At 35.6% G+C, this 16,560-nt stretch overlaps 1 protein-coding gene across 1 annotated transcript in view; it reads right to left on the bottom strand.

Moving 5' to 3' along the window:
* Positions 1-443: 443 nt before the first annotated feature.
* The window catches only part of LOC126366223 (nose resistant to fluoxetine protein 6-like), a 52,646-nt gene continuing 36,529 nt past the window's right edge, over positions 444-16,560 (bottom strand). The window contains exons 2-11 of the mRNA XM_050009262.1: positions 12,208-12,377; positions 8,746-8,945; positions 6,767-7,049; positions 5,621-5,784; positions 4,487-4,655; positions 3,883-4,202; positions 3,088-3,293; positions 2,129-2,271; positions 1,024-1,135; positions 444-547 (exon numbers count right to left, since the gene is read on the bottom strand). Coding sequence (XP_049865219.1) covers positions 462-547; positions 1,024-1,135; positions 2,129-2,271; positions 3,088-3,293; positions 3,883-4,202; positions 4,487-4,655; positions 5,621-5,784; positions 6,767-7,049; positions 8,746-8,945; positions 12,208-12,377 — 1,853 coding nt within the window. The 3' untranslated portion in view covers positions 444-461. The remainder of the gene's footprint in view (positions 548-1,023; positions 1,136-2,128; positions 2,272-3,087; positions 3,294-3,882; positions 4,203-4,486; positions 4,656-5,620; positions 5,785-6,766; positions 7,050-8,745; positions 8,946-12,207; positions 12,378-16,560) is intronic.

Genomic DNA, 16,560 nt, shown 5'->3' with positions numbered 1-16,560 from the left:
ACTTTGGCGGGTCAATAGTAACCCTGTCAGGGTTACTATTGACCCGCCAAAGTTAGTTAGGTTGATGAGGTTAGTACTCCACCTCACAACCCATACGATAGAAGAAGAACACCAAAGAGCCGGCATGGTATATAACGATATAGGTACACAAATTATATAAGTACTATTAATTTAATAATAATCCTAGGTAGCAATATAGTCGTAAAATTTCATATATACAAATTTCTTAACTTCCCATTATTTTAGTATTTCCAGTTCCTATCACCAATCTCAATTCCTTCTTATAATTTCTACATACGTACGTAACCATATTATTTATTAAATCTAATGGTTAAAATGTCTTTGGACATTCTTCGTCAATATAATCAACAATCGTTTTACTTCGCCTTTAAAAGACTGAAAAGGAAAGTGACACATTCTCACGACGTTCATATTAAATAACAATTACGTACATACTATGGCTATGAACCTAATTTAGACTGACTAGTATTTCTCGACGACTCCGCCGATTCTTCTTTTCTAGCATTGTCACTGAGAACGGGACGGGCTGTAATTAAAAAAAAAACATAAATAATGCATGCATAATGTTGATGCTTTGTTCTCTTAAATAAAAACAAAAAAGAAAACAAACAATCACTTATTAGGCAAACCTTCAGTAACAGTTTTCCAAGAGCATCAGTTAATTGTTTCGAACAGAGATATTAGATTCACGACCGAATTAAAATTCAAATCACTAGCAAATACTTAGAAGTATATACCTACAAAACCACAGACCATAGAAACAAGGTAGTTATGCCCTCAGCACTTAATTACACGAATTTGCAGCGTGTGAAGCGGCCGCACCAAGACTTTTCTGGATGGTCCAATATTTACCCGCTCATTATTTATTTTATTACTCATTGCGTAATAACAGAAGCTCTAGTTGCGATACCAAACAAGCAATTAATGATGTGGAAGGTATTTTTATTATGTTCGTGCATATTTCGGTCCCGCCGGATGTAACAAGAACTCTGAGGTACATACCAAACTTCCTGAGAAGGATCTTCTCTATCCCGTGTATGGGAGACTCGAAGGTGATACATAGGAACAGGGCAAGGGCAAATGTCAGCACTAAATGCGACACAGCATTGGCCATCTGAAAAATATTAATTAAATAAAATAACTAAGCAAACTGTAGAACGTTGTAGAACCTTACAAACTAGACTACAGGCGCGAAATTCTAGTCGCGATTGGATCAGTATAGAAAATATTTTTTTTTACCACAGTCATACCTAGCTACCAAAAATCTTTGCCATGAAAATGGGTCCCACTGGACATAACGCTTTTGTTAAAAGCAAAAGCTGAATCGTAGAGAATATTTATTCCGCTTTGCGGAGCGCTAAAACCACCATCGATTTAAGCTTAGCTTTTGCTACTGGCGTTTCACTGCGATGGCGAACAAATACGATCAACTATTCGGTGAAAATCTAATAATAAAATAGGTGCTGGCTGGGATTTTTTTAAAACGCGAAACGTTTGCAAACAATATATCGTAGCTGAATTTGCTAACTGACGTATCTGTATTTTTTTTTCTAAAGTGATTTGTGCCTTATTGACAATTGCAAAAGGTGCAAATCAGTTTCGGCAAAAATTGCAGATACGTCAGTTCGCGACATCAGTATACAGTCAATCGCTGTTGACTGAATGCGCCGATTCAGTCCCACTAATTCGGAGTCCAAATTTTTTAGGACTCTCAAACAGAAAGAAATGTGGAGTAGAAATGTACAGATGACATTCTTATATCACGATGATTTTCATGTTAGAATATACATTTCTTTCTCAGGGATTGATTTCACAGGGTATTTTCTTTAAATGACACTCTCCGTTAACTATTAGTCACTATATGTACAATAATCATTATCTTTTTCTCGTTACGGAAACAGCTAGGGACACACATGGGCACATTCATAGAGGAATTGACATAGCTCAGATAGCCACACTACACCACTACAGGCAACCTGTGTTAATATGTCATGAGTATTTACAAATCCTTCCACCACGAGAGTGTCGAAGTCCAAAGGATAATGTGACAAGATGAAGACGACTTGCTTCGAAGAAGAAGATACATTTTTAGTCCTCAACTACTCACCACAGTGAAGAAAGTGACATGTAGAGGATGTCGCAACTGTCCCACGTAGTACAATTCGACAATACCATTGACTAAGTACGCACAATATGTCAGCCTTGATATCGGCACCAGGAATTTCCAAGTTAACAGCATGTGGAAGATTCCTGGAAAATAATAAATAATAAGTCAGTTTTATTGAAATGGCTAATAATATAAATGTATAGCTGTGAAGGCTAATATGATTGATTTACAATATTTAATCACATTCTAGCTTACTACTTGATAGGTACTTTACTACCAGCTCTCGAAAGAATTGTTTGTCATGGAGTGAACCAGGTGGTTAAAATGACCAACGAGATTCATAGCTGTATACGCAGACTTCTCTTTGACATTTCTATTGATAATTATCTACAAACCAGTAAACACTATTGCGCGGTGACAAGATCAGTCGCTAGAATACAAACTAGTTTTTGATGATACAAATATGCAGACACTTTGGCAGAAGTAAACGCCTGAGTATGACTATTCCTTTCCAAGTGGTGCTTTAAGGCAGAAAACAAATAAAGCTACTTTAAATTTCTGTCAAAATTAAATTAAATCCAGAATAGGCACACATTGCATTGAAGAACAAAGCTCAATTACTACTATGAAAATCGAAGTAAAAGGAAAGGTTTTAACAGTTTCGAGATTTGAATGTGTTCGAAATTATTAATTATCATGGATGATTGACACGAAGTGTGCTGGACAAGAACACTTATTCCCATTTCAGGCGCTATAATACCAATTTAAATAATATTGTCGGAAAATATTTGCACTGTAAATGTATTCGCAATACCCTTTTATGTAAAATCAGCATGATTCTTCTGCTATTCCAATTGATGAGCGTATTGTTCATTAACACTAAAAATATCAGTGATGTTTCTTTTTTTCACGACGAATTCTTTTCATACAGATTAAGTAGGTGTATATAAATTACTTACCTCCATTCCCAGTAGCACAGGCTATGATAAGCCAGCCGTTGGCAATACCCCAGGCTAGTTTATGTAGGGATATGTAGGCAGCGGCTTCGATACTGCTGTACTGGTACCATTCTTGATAGAACAGACTGACGGAGAAGGTGGTGACTGTCCCCAAGACGATGCTGGTCATCCACCCGAAGATTTTCAGAAGCTTAGAGAGCTGATAACTGATAAGGAAGACGCAATTAGTTACGTTGAAGATTAAGAATTATAATTGAATTATGAAAATAATTGCAAGATTTATTGACAAACTGTGTATATCATAATATCAATAATCCAAAACGATGTTTGAATCGATCTCCTCGAAAGAGATGATTACTACAAGCTTCGTATACGTCATTGGTTGTATAATATGGCATAAGTTGTTTATTTCCTTCTCTCACTGGCATTTTGCGTTGACTATTTCTATTTTTTTACGCTTCGTTAGAATCTCTGTGAGGGATAAAAAAAATATTGGATCGTGCTTTTATTTACACAAATTCTGAAACATTCAATACGTTTGATTGATTCAAATGGAAATCCATTTTGTTCCAGTTGATTGTTGGAAAACGGTCTATTGATTTGAAACCGCAATGTTTAACGATAGATGAAATAAAAATCGGAATATATATGTATGTTCCAAATCGTTATAATGGAAACCAAACCACATACTTACTCAATTTCATTGATATTCTGTGCTTCAGAGCAACGTAAAATCATCTCGGTTGTTGAATCAAATTAATAAATAACCTACAGAAAAAATCTAAATAAACTTACTTTTCTGTCTGGATTCGATGCAAAATGTACCCTGTGAGCATCCCCATGAAATAAGGTGTCATTTTCATATGTGTTTTGATATATGCTTCTTTGAAGTAGAAATTGGTACTGATGTCGGTGCATTCTTTTGCGTAGAACAATAAGGTTGCGTCCAAACGGTCTCTGAAGGTGATGATGGCAGGAATGGCAAGGGAAATGATGGTGCCAATAGCAAGGAATGTTGGTCCAACTTTTCTCCATCGCCAGAGACTGTAGATGAAGATCGGTGCGATGTAAAACAGCTGAGTGTCCACTGATAGATACCAAGACTGGAACATGCACTAAAAAGATAAAAGGCACGATAAGTTCCTAAAATCTCAATTTGTTCTAATATTTTAAATGCGATAAAGCTTACTTTAATATTCACATGTTTAATTTATTTTTCTACTAAAAATTGTTCATAGAAAATTCTTAGTTTAGATGTTCATAAGCTTATGCACAACTTATGCACAGTTGGACCAGTAAGGTTTGTGTGAAAAAACAACTGGAAAGAAGTATATCTACAAATAAGTAAGTACTTATGTGTTTACACTAGATGTGTTTTTACAAAATATATAGCACTCACTAATTTGTCAACGTTCACATAATTGTTGATATACAGTATGTTGGCCCACCACGACGCTTGGCACCTCTCCTGCTCTAGCGTCATCCTGTCTTCCCAGAGAGGTCCTTCGCCGATTTTCGGCAGCCATGTCATGTAAAACAAGATTACTACCACATATGCCGGTGTTATTCTGAAACGAAACGTGAAACTGGATTGGTACTTGATGATATGTTAACAATTTTAAACAAAACAAAAATAAATTTGAGCATGTTTTTGAGAAAAGAGTCAATCAACCACCACCATACTTGATTTAAAGTCCTGACTTGGATAAACTGTGATAGTAACGGATCAGCAACTCTTTATAGAACCCCCTTATAGATCGTTCATCAAGTTGGAGAAGATAATTATGTTTTTTTAGTCATTCTACAAGGATGTTTTTGATTGAGTGGTAAGTACTTTTAACTCAAAACAAAATATGCTACTATTCGTAAAATTCCTAATATTCGAAGTAGAATTACGTCTCAATGACATCATGACTATTATAATTCGTTTGTTTACATTACACGTTAGTTCATGTGAACATCACTTGCTAATTTATCTATTTTAGCTAGTATTTTTTGTAATATATTTAAAGCTAGTATTTTTTGGTCATTGCAATATCACAACTGTGCTAAAAATAAAAGTATATTTTGATTAACTAGCACAAGTAAAATGATAATTTCAAAGCGGTGTATTTGTGCTATTCAAGTGTTAATTAAATTGAACCTATTGTACGTTTCAAATGAAGCCTTCATTCCGGATCTATCGCAGAGATACTGTACTTTCCATGAACTTCGTTTGCACTGTTTATTAGTATTGTTTTAACACAATAACGTTACTTAACTGTCATTCGTTATCACCGCCTCTAAAATGATTGGCACAATACAGTTATTTTCATTGGCACCATTTGTTTATTATGGTTCTTCTGTGCTGGACTGGTCAGGTATACTGAATAAATTTAGTATCGTGGAATGTTTTTTGCAGGAAATCTTGGGCTTAATAAAAAATATGTATTTTTACTTAATCACCTATATAATTAGGGCGCTCAATATTCACACAATAATAACGGTTGTAAGTAAGAGTTGAAGAAGAAGAATATTGAAAGAGATGTCTTACCTAATGTACCGGAAGACTAAGATAGGCAAGATATTCAACCTCCCTCGCCTCTTGTCCAGCTCAATCAGGAGAAGTCGACAGAAGAGGAATGCACTCAAGAACAGGAAGGTGTCCACGAGGAGAGCGTTGCTCAACATGAAGGCACTGGTTGGATCACGTACCAGCTGTAATGCAAGTTGTTAACGTAAAACAATGGGTTGATGTTCAATTTTTGAAGTGTCTTAAATTTCCCTCATTCACTAATTGGAAGCGCAGAGGTGACTCGAACGTTAAACAATTAAAACAACATGCCTAATATAACATCTACCAAAGATACTGAGGCTAGATACCTACAACAACAAACTAGAATGCCCGGGTTCGAATCCCGATCGGTTGAAGAATGATCGGTTGGTTAGGTGGTAGTTCTGGAATCTACTAGTACAATTCATTAAATTGAACAATTTTATTAAAAATTTGGATCTCTACTGGATCAATATCCTAACTTTTATTTTTATTTAAATATAAATAGTAAATGTAAGTATTAACCAAGAACTCATTACGAAGCAGTGCTCATAATAATTGTCAATAAACGACCCGGTACATAAATATTTTGACTTGGTAAACTAAAAATCAACCAGCACTCAACATTCTGGCAAAAACAATTAAGTAAAAAGATCAGTGCAAAAAATAAAAGCCCGCCAACATTGCAGCGGCTTCCGATGATGTTTAATCATTGTTCGTTGATTAAAAAATTTAGAATGCTTTGTACACTGTTAACAGCTATACTGAAATATTTTTAATTCCTTTAAAAAACGATTTTATTTAAAATCAGTTAAAAGAGAATTTCCTAAATAAAAATAACACTTGATTTCATCTTGTAGTTAAGTGCGAAGGTTTTTTTTAAAGGACCGTCTTAATAATTTGATAGCTAATGAATTATAACAAAGTATATGTGTTGGAAAATACCTTGATATGTAAATATTAATGACCACTATTAATGAAAAAACAGACGCCGTCTGTTTGAATGGATGCAGTACGTAATCTATTTGCATAAAAGTGAGGAAGCTGAGTAATGCTAATAATACCTAGCAATGAAATCTGAGTACTTTTTACAAAAAAAAATCTATTTGAATCTAATTAGATAGATATCCAGTTGAAATAACATACCCGGTCCCAAGCATCGGCATCCATTACAGGACCACTGCCAATAAATAAGCAAGCGTGACCAGCTATGATGAAGATCATCGCCAAACTCTTGATACCAGTGACACACTCCAAACCCAGGGCGTTATTCTGCTTCGTAGATAAGATCTTTTTAACATTATTGATGATGGAGAAGGAGACGATGAGGTCGTGGGCAACGGACGACTTCTGGCTGCCCCACTTGAGCATATAAGCTTCGTAGACAGTGCTTAAGAAGAGAATTACCACGAAGAAGAGAATCAGGGATCTGTTGCAGAAAAAGAAAGAATACGTCATTATGCTGTATTAGATACGCAGAACCTACAAAAAATAAATCATAAACAAAAAACTTAATAAGTTGGCTTGGTTGACCTATCGCAAGGGTTATATTAATATTTTTTTTAACAAATTGCGATGCAAATAATTAAACTGTCCATTTTATTGCTGGTTGGTGCCTCCACCAAACGTTACAGAATTATTATTTTGAAACGCCAGCTGCAGAATAAACTACGTAGAGTCGAGAATATTTCTTCCTGACAGATAAAAATTGCCGAGAAGCGGATCAGGAAACGAACATTGTAACTCATCGCGTTCTTTATTATCCCGTGTAGGCAGGAAATCAATATCATTTAATTATTTACGATAGAACGACGAGCAGCAATACTGTGAGGGAAGTATCATGTCCCCGACGATCAATCATCATATGCCAAAAGTTGCTCCGAGGTGCGATCGTCGTCCTCCCTTATTTTTCTCACACACTCCATTACTCTATTGGTTAGCGACAACCTTGCGACAACCTTCTGACAACCTTGTTTCGGTAGGGTGATGTTTACTTTGTGTTTACATACTCGTAAACATATCGACAGGAAGGAGAGAATATAAATTGAACCTTTCTATTCTGTGATGATAACAATAAAGGAACAATTTCAAGACAAATTTTGAATTATTCTTTTGTACCGTACAACATCAAAACCGGTGAACGGATTAAAACCTACTTTAACGAAATTGTACAGAATTTGTTTATATTGTTACATTTTATTTCTAAGTAATGTAAAGTACCTACCTATCCAATAACAATAACCTTTGATAGACTTATCTTTGACAATAATAACTTCAAATAAATTATTTACGATTTCTGATTGTCTATCAAAAGCATAATTTCAATCATTTCAATATTTCCAGACATAATATTTCATACACTTTAGTACTAGTTATTGCCCGTGACTTCGTCCACGTTGTCATTGGTTCTATCGCGGTAAGCACAGAATAGATAAAGATGATTATATTTATCTATGGCGGTAAAAAGTGCTACGTCTGTCCGTGCTCGTAAATACCTACTCGTCTAAATCGTCCAAAGACAGTATCATAATACCTCCTCTTATAAATTAATTTTTCTTTTTTTATCTTTTACCATTGCACGTATTAAATTGTATGAGTCTATTGCCCCAATAAAGATAATTTTATTATTATTAAATCATTCAACCATTCTTGGGAAACTTCCAGAAACGTGACCTATTCCGTAAAATTACAATATACCTCTATATGAATCGATTAGATATAAAAATAAGAAAATCGACACTATTTTATGCAACAAGTAAACATTTTATTGGTCACGAACTCATAGCCATATAACGTTGATGAACATTTTATCATGTTAATTCGCGACATAAAAGTCAAATATAAAGTTAGAATTATGTTATTCAGTGTACCTACAAATGCAATAATAACGAACTTTATTGCACCGCAAGAATACAACAAATTGAATAAATAACGAGACCTACAAAAAAAATAGAAATCAATGATGTTAGGTAAATAAACCTTCGCGCAACCTTTGGGATATTTTTGGGTAAGTAAAGTATATAAAAGATTTTAAAGAGTGTCTCTCTTGTTGAAACACTGTCTAATAGCGCAATGCCGAATGAATTCAGGATTGTAATGAAACAGGCTGTAAATACATTACTTACAAGTAACCAACATCCAAATTGGATACGGTAAGCGGCCGCTTGGTGTAGCAGTCTTTTTCGGTGATGACAACGCCAGTGGCGGTGGTATTACCAACAGTATTGGCCAGCACATCACCAACGAAGCCAGCAACAGACTTGGCATCGCATGCACTGGGCACGCATACCGCCCAGCGGAGGGACTCTCCTCGGCCAGTGCGAATCTGAAAGGAAACGGAGACAAAATTACTTAAATTGTAGATTCTAGTAAACTTTTTTTTTGACATGCATATGGCACACTACTTGGCCGAACAAATGGGGAGCAAATTTAAGACAACAATCCTGAGGGCACCCAGTCGGGAGCGAACCTCTGCTCAAGGTGTCGTCTGAGGGAATTATATTTGAAAGGTTTCCGATACCCACCCCGTCGGCGTGGTCGACGATTTTCCTCAATCAACGCTTATCGCTATCGATCAACTAGAGTCGATTAATTCTTTCAAATATTTTTCCTCTCAGACGACGCCTTGAGCCGAGGTTCGCGCCCAACTGGGCACCCTCAGGCCTGTTATCTTAAACGTTCCTCGAGCCTTCAGCGCTCCCCATTTATCCGGCCAAGTAGTTAATGCCATCTGCGGAAAATTTACAATAAGTCACGTCAAAAAAAAGGAAAAAGAAATATTTGAAAGAATGAATCGACTCTAATGGGCTAATGGGCTGATAGCGATAAGTACTGAGATTCTAATATAGTAATGTCTAAAAATATAAGTACACGTCAGCAAATCGTAAATATGTACCCAGCTACGGGGAAGGTACTAATAAGACATTGTAGTAGGACCACCTCGAAACGGGGATAATAACGTGCAAGTTGTTAAAACTGACTGAGGTTTGTGTCATTTCCAACATTATGATGAATCTTTGTATGGGCAATCGACTGGGACCGATCACCATATAGTTCATATATTCAAACTTCGTATCAAAAGTGTGTGCAACAGTTTTTTTATTTTGATGTTTTGTGACTATGATTTTTCGGACGCGGATGTTCACAACTAGTCTGATAACATTAAGCAAATTGCGCAATAAATCCGAACACCTGATCTTATTCTATAAAAAATATACGCTTTGCTGGTCAGGCATGAATAAATAAACCAAATTCCATAGAAGCCATTAGTAATAATGACTTCACAATATTTAGCAAAAAAATGAGTAATTCAGTGATTTACATCCGTTTCGAGAAGTTTAAACATTATTGTCTCGACTATACCTCCGACTGCATTCATCGTTTGGTCGGACAAATGGAAAGTGTCGAGGGCTCTCATCGATCATTGAGCAAACTATTTGAGTCAGAGCCGTCAGCAGTCCCCGTTTGTCCGACCAAGTAGTCAATACCATATACGGCAAATCTATGAGAAGCCACGCCGCGTCGAATGTTAGCTCTATACATTTTTCTAATCTCAAAAAAAATGATATGTATGTCAGTTAAAACTTTTTAAATAATTTTGATCGTTTACATGTATATACCATTAACCCTAGATTGACTATTGACCTACGAAAAACATTTATAAAAGATAGCATGACTAATAGTTAAAGAATGTTAATTGCTCCCAAAATAAATTAGCTATTTTTATCGATGCCAATTAATATCAATGCAAAATATTATAAGTCGCTATTTTCGTTGTTTTATGAATGTAAACAAGTTGCCCAAGTCATTGTTATTATGGTTATTTCGTCTTTTTTTTTGTTGTAAAGAATGCAGGACTTTTACTTAAAACAGGGATTTGAAATGAAATGTCGATTTTGTGGAGTACCAACATATAACCTTAAAACATTTATTTTTATTATGATTAAGTTCATTCCACGTTGTAATATACACTCAATGTATTTTTCCATGAATCCTTACCAAAATTAACATTTAAAAAAATAAAACAATTATGCTTTATGTAATGTTAGTGATTTTAAAACATTTTATGTGGAAAATATACTGTGATTTAATTGAAACCTGAAAATGTTGTAGTCTCACTCACAGCAGGTAAAATAAATAAAAAAGAAAAGTACAAAAAAAGAGTCAAGCCGGCCCTGCCAAAACAAAATGTTTCAAAACATTATTTTATAAAATAGTATAAATCCGATCTTTGGACGGCTTCATAGAGCCCCAAAAATCATTTTTTTTTTTATTACATATATTTTTTTTACTACGAATCTTTCATAATAAATAATCAACAAGAAAAGATAATAAAAAAAATATGAATCAACAATTGTAGAAAATCTTAACTATAAATAATGTCTACTATGATTAACTGAAACAATACACAATTGTACTGGATAATATATACTATTTACTGTTTTTTTTTTTATATTAAATAAACTACGTCCAAAACTAAAGTTACTAAACATTTAAGAATGTTATATTTTGTCTTGCTGACTATACCAAAGCATAAAATTCCATACAAAAAAAGTGGGACGAGTCAACGAATGAAAATATTAATTATTTTGTTTGTCACCAACTCGTCGCAAATGGGCCCTAGGTATATGGGACGAGTTGACGAACGACTCAGCATGATCATGACTTTTAAATTTTCCTAATATGGTATGTTTTTTTGGGAACCTAGATTTAAATATTTATTATCTTTATTCTCGGGTTAGGTTTTATTCACACAATTATAAGTCATTCTAAAGTAGTTACGTCAGGACATCTCTTGAAGCATATAATTTTAATTATTAAACTTAAATAAAAAGAGAAACTGAAAAAAGTTTAATCTCATGGATCTTAATCTTGAAATTAACATTTTGTTTTTAAGAAGCATAATTTTATTTATTTTTTATTTCTGGGAATGACCTAGGAAGAATCCAATACCTACCTATTGTTATTTTTAATCATGTTATCTTTTTTTTAATGTAAAAATCGAGATCCGTGTGTTCAGTAACATAGAAAATTGTTACCACTTAACGTCAATAGCACCGAAGTCAGCAAGCGAAATTCGCATTAACACGATTATTGACAAGCAAAGGCCGGGGATCTAAAAAGGTCAATATTGAGCATTCAATAAAATGCAATTCTGCTATTTATTACGCACATAAGAATAAGTGCGACTAGTTAAACAAAGTCAAATACTTAAAATCGCGGCACGCTATGATGGTCGCTTTGACACGTTAAAGTACAAAAATTGCTCCTTCAACTTAGTTATTAATTATTACAAAACTTGATGAGCGGACAAACATCATAACGGCCATGATAGCTTGCAGCTCATTCAGCAATATTGCTTTTTAGATGTAATGTGGCCTTTTTAGATCTACTGCCGATGGTCCCGAATCGGGTTTTCAATCAAAAAGACCGCATTGAAGCACTCCACCCAAAAAGCAATATTGCTATTCGACGTCTGTTGACATTGCGCAAATGTCAAATTGCAATATTACTTTTTAGGTTAATTGCTTCCATGTAACCTTTTAAGACTCCCTGTTCTCTTTAAGTAGCCTATGTTGAGTATCTACCTTTTTAGCCTCCTCACCCTGCCTCCACTTGATGGTGGCCAGGCAGTACTGCCCCTCGACGGTGACACCACCATCTCCGCTGTCGATACCGATGCACTCGTCGAAGTTGCCGAGATGGTACGATGAACCGAACAGCAGACCCTGAGGTGACTTTGCCGAGGCGTCGAACACTGAGGATAAAAATAAACTTGGTTGGTTGTTGGTTGGTACTTACAAACACAAATGGTGTTGTTGTACCAAAAAAATATATTAAGAGATTTCAAGACACAAGACATTCGGTCTTATGACTTTAAACCCGATTACAGCTTTTTTTTTTACGTAAGTTATTGTAGGTTTGCCGCAGATGGCATTACCTAACTACTTGGCCGGACAAATGGGGAGCGGTGAAAGCTCTCACCCGGAACAAAGTTTAAGACAACATGCATGAGGGTGCCCAGTTGGGCGCGAACCTCGGCTCAGGGCGTCGTCTAAGAGGAAAAATATTTGTAAGAATTAATCGATTAATTCTCCTATTTTTCCTTTTCACTGGGGTCGACCCCAGTGGGTCCTGAAGTGTACTGATTACGGATAACCGCGCTTTAAAAGTATGAAACAAGAAAATTTTTTTCTGAAATTCGTCCGAATAGTACCTAAGTATGCGTTTAGGAGTTATGCCATGGTAAGCACACTCTTAGGACAGATTATTATTATTTATCTGCTTAACCCTTCGGAAATACAAACGTGATGTTATATTATTCAACACTTTTGGGTCCCAATTGTTTAACAAGCGAAATTGACAACGAAAAGGTAAACATGCTTTAAACCTTAACATAAATGCAAAAATCGTTTGATAATATTCATCCCAGATCTAAGGGTCAACCACAATTAAATTTTATCTCAAGAGGCCAAGGCTTAAAATGATTTAGCGATTTCCTTTAGGGGTCATCCGGGAGAGGTGACCAACTACGGAAACCCGGAACGTTTGTCCGCATTTGATAAGAGACAGAATCCGGGAAACCGGTACTCAGCTATGTTCTGAATGGTGATGAGGGTCTCAATGTCATACAAGCCACTAAACCTAGCGGACTTAAGCAGTAATACAATTAATACTCAAACTCACGATCCAGAGGTACCGGATGTGAATCCCGGTGGGGACATATCACAAAAATCTATTTGTTTGGTTAGGACACTGCAGGCTGCTTCTGCGGGCACGTTAAGTTGATTTCGCCTACTATTTACTTAGTTAATGTAGTCCTTACGTGAGCCTTTGACGGCTCGAAAGTTGCCCTAACAACAGGGTTGATGAGGTCGGTTATTGACCTCGCAACCCACACGAAAGAAAAAGAAGATATATTTGGGTAGGTAGATGTAATAACGTATAAATAAATGAATTATCTGAGGAAGCCAATAAACGTACAAGGCCAATAATGATGACAAGGCCTCATTAATGACAGATCAGTGATGGAATACTCCGTAACCTCTCTTTCAGCTAAGGAATGGCCTATATGCGCAGTTACTAAGATAGTAACAAACCCTACGTCATCCACAATCGCCATGGGACCAGCTCATAGTTGTTAGGTACTATTTGAATGGGCTTTCTAAAAAATAGGGTTGCCTCATCTAATCCTGGCATCTAATCATGTGTAGGAGTCAATTATAAGCGTTTTTTTTTTTGGTGTTAACCGCAACACGGACCCATTATGTTAAATCAACGATTTTACGACTTACTAGCAGGATGACTATCTAACATACAATAAGGCTTTTTTGTAAATAAGGTTATCCGAACTATTGAATGGTGTGATTTATCTCTTGTTAGTCCCGGTTACTACTTACTAATGTAAGTTAGTAGTCGTTACATGAACCATGTCAGGGGCCTTAGCCGGCTCAATAGTAACCCTAACACCAGAGTTGATAGGGGTTGTAATCCACCTCACAACCCACACGATAGAAGTAAATCTTGGTAGTCGATAACTTTAGGAAGACGGTAACTTTGCAATTTTTTCACCATCTTTATATTTGGCCAACTGCAGAGTAGGACGACACAATCCAGTTTTTTTTTGCACTTCTTACCGTTATCGACCGGGCCAGGTTTCAACTTGATATCCGGGGACGTAAATTTTACAAAAAAAATGTCACATATAGGTAATTGCCTCCTACACAAAACTCTCCAGGATTAGGTGAGGCAACTCTATTTTTAAGAAAGCCTATTCAAACAATGACAACTATAAACTGATCCCATCGTGGTAGTCGATGATGTAGGATACGTCATGGTCCACTGTCGTGTTAAGAATCTTTGTAGAAATATCGTTATTAGTTTTCACACCGCTTAAAGGCGTCCGTAGTCCAGTGGTTGAACGTTGGGCTCACGATTCGGAGGCCCCGGGTTCGAATCCCGGTGAGGATATATCACAAAAATCACTTTGTGATCCCTAGTTTAGTTAGGACTTTACAGGCTGATCACCTGATTGTCTGAAAGTAAGCTAATCTGTGCTTCGGAAGGCACGTTAAGCCGTTGGCCTCGGTTATTACTTACTGATGTAAGTATGTACTCGTTACGTGAGTCATGTCAGCTGACACCAGAGTTGATGAGACTGGTATTCCACCTCACAATCAACACGATTAAGAAGACGACACCGCTTTGATGATTCACGAAACAATTAGATAAGTGTTTATAAAAACCTTCGGCATAATTTCCCAATAAAGCGTTATCCATCATTCAAAGGTTGAGGAGCCTCAATAGTACCAGGAAACAATTATGTAGAAGTTGAGGACGAGACAAGGACCTGACGTTTTCCGTGAGACTTCTTTTGTTTTTATACAAAGACCCAATTGATGGATGGACTCAAAATGTGCTAGAAAAGAATTTCAACGTGAAAGTATGTGAAAAATAATGTAAATCTTAGTCCTTGTCCAGGTGACGCGATTTACACGTGTTGTCATACCACAGAGTACTTAACATCGTACGGATACAGATGCAAATCTCCAAGCATACAGGAATCTATAAAGTAATCAAATTACTCTGGGGTATGAAAACGCGAGTAAATCGCGCCTTCTGAACAAGGTCTTATTTGGATTAACATTAGAGATATGCATATTTACAAAAAAATATGAAAATACGTCACCTTATACCTTTGTTTATTATTATGTCATATTTTTGGCATAAAAACTTATTGACTATAAATTCGTCCAAGTTAATCACGTCTATATTAATATAAGTCGAGAACAGAACTTGAAATGGCGTCAAAATACATGTCAATGATCTAAACATAGACTTATATGTGACTCGTCGTGCTAAAATGATTTAGAAACATTATTTCATAAACCAATTTGCAAATGTTACGATAACTTCCTGGTTACACGAAATGCAAAATAAAATAAGTAACACGTAATTTTTAATGTATTTAATATTTAAATTCATCGTGGGATTAATAATGATGATATTATCATGAGCACATTTTTTTAAAGTCAGAAGTTTATTTATTTTGTACTCAAAAACTATGTTCGTAAACTTAATAAGGAATAAGCAAGCCTGTATCCGTGGAATTCGTTGGTCTCTGTCTAGGTACCCCAATGAGAAAAAGGCGTGATGTGTAAACCTGTATCAACAACTTTAAGCTACTAAAAAGAAGTATTTTAGGTCACGTTGATTTGCCATTACGTTTGTCAATAGATAAAATGAACAATCACTTGTTTATGTATTCTAGGTTCCTCACTAACACATCAAATTTATCGGTTATGTGTGAATTGAAACGTTTTAAAATACAGTTATGGTCATATTTCATGAAATAGAATATCATTCGTTGGCCACATCATGATGTTGTTCAATGAACACAAAAGGTTTAACGATATGAACAAGTAAATGCATGATTACTTCATAATATGGCCAATCATATCGTTAAATTAGTAACATTATCCACCGATAGTGGCGCTGGTGTCGATTATATTTCAAACTGGATTGGTATTATAATCGATGAACCGATGTAATTGTACAATTTTCCATATGGATTAAAAGTAAATAATTTTGAACATAAGAAATTAATCGATTATTCGCATTTTTATAACAAACACCACATAATCATGAACACCGCCTGCATTAACAATATGACCAAAGGTTGATTGAAATATCATTAAACGTTGATGTTTCAACGATATGGTCAACTTAAGTTGGCTATATCATAAAATATGTCCATTTCATGAAATGATCAATTCTAAGATCTGGCCACGACATGTACAGCCATGAGCAATATAATGTACCCACTTTAGGACTCCGTCGCGCTAACATATTTGACATTTAGTGAGACTTACAGTTCAATTTGTCAAAAAAGGTAATGTGACATGGTACCAAAGTGTATACATATTATTAATGCTCGTGAC

This window comes from Pectinophora gossypiella, chromosome 4 (assembly GCF_024362695.1).
Source record: "Pectinophora gossypiella chromosome 4, ilPecGoss1.1, whole genome shotgun sequence".
Classification (NCBI taxonomy): domain Eukaryota; kingdom Metazoa; phylum Arthropoda; class Insecta; order Lepidoptera; family Gelechiidae; genus Pectinophora; species Pectinophora gossypiella.
This window is presented reverse-complemented; position numbering and strand designations above follow the sequence as displayed.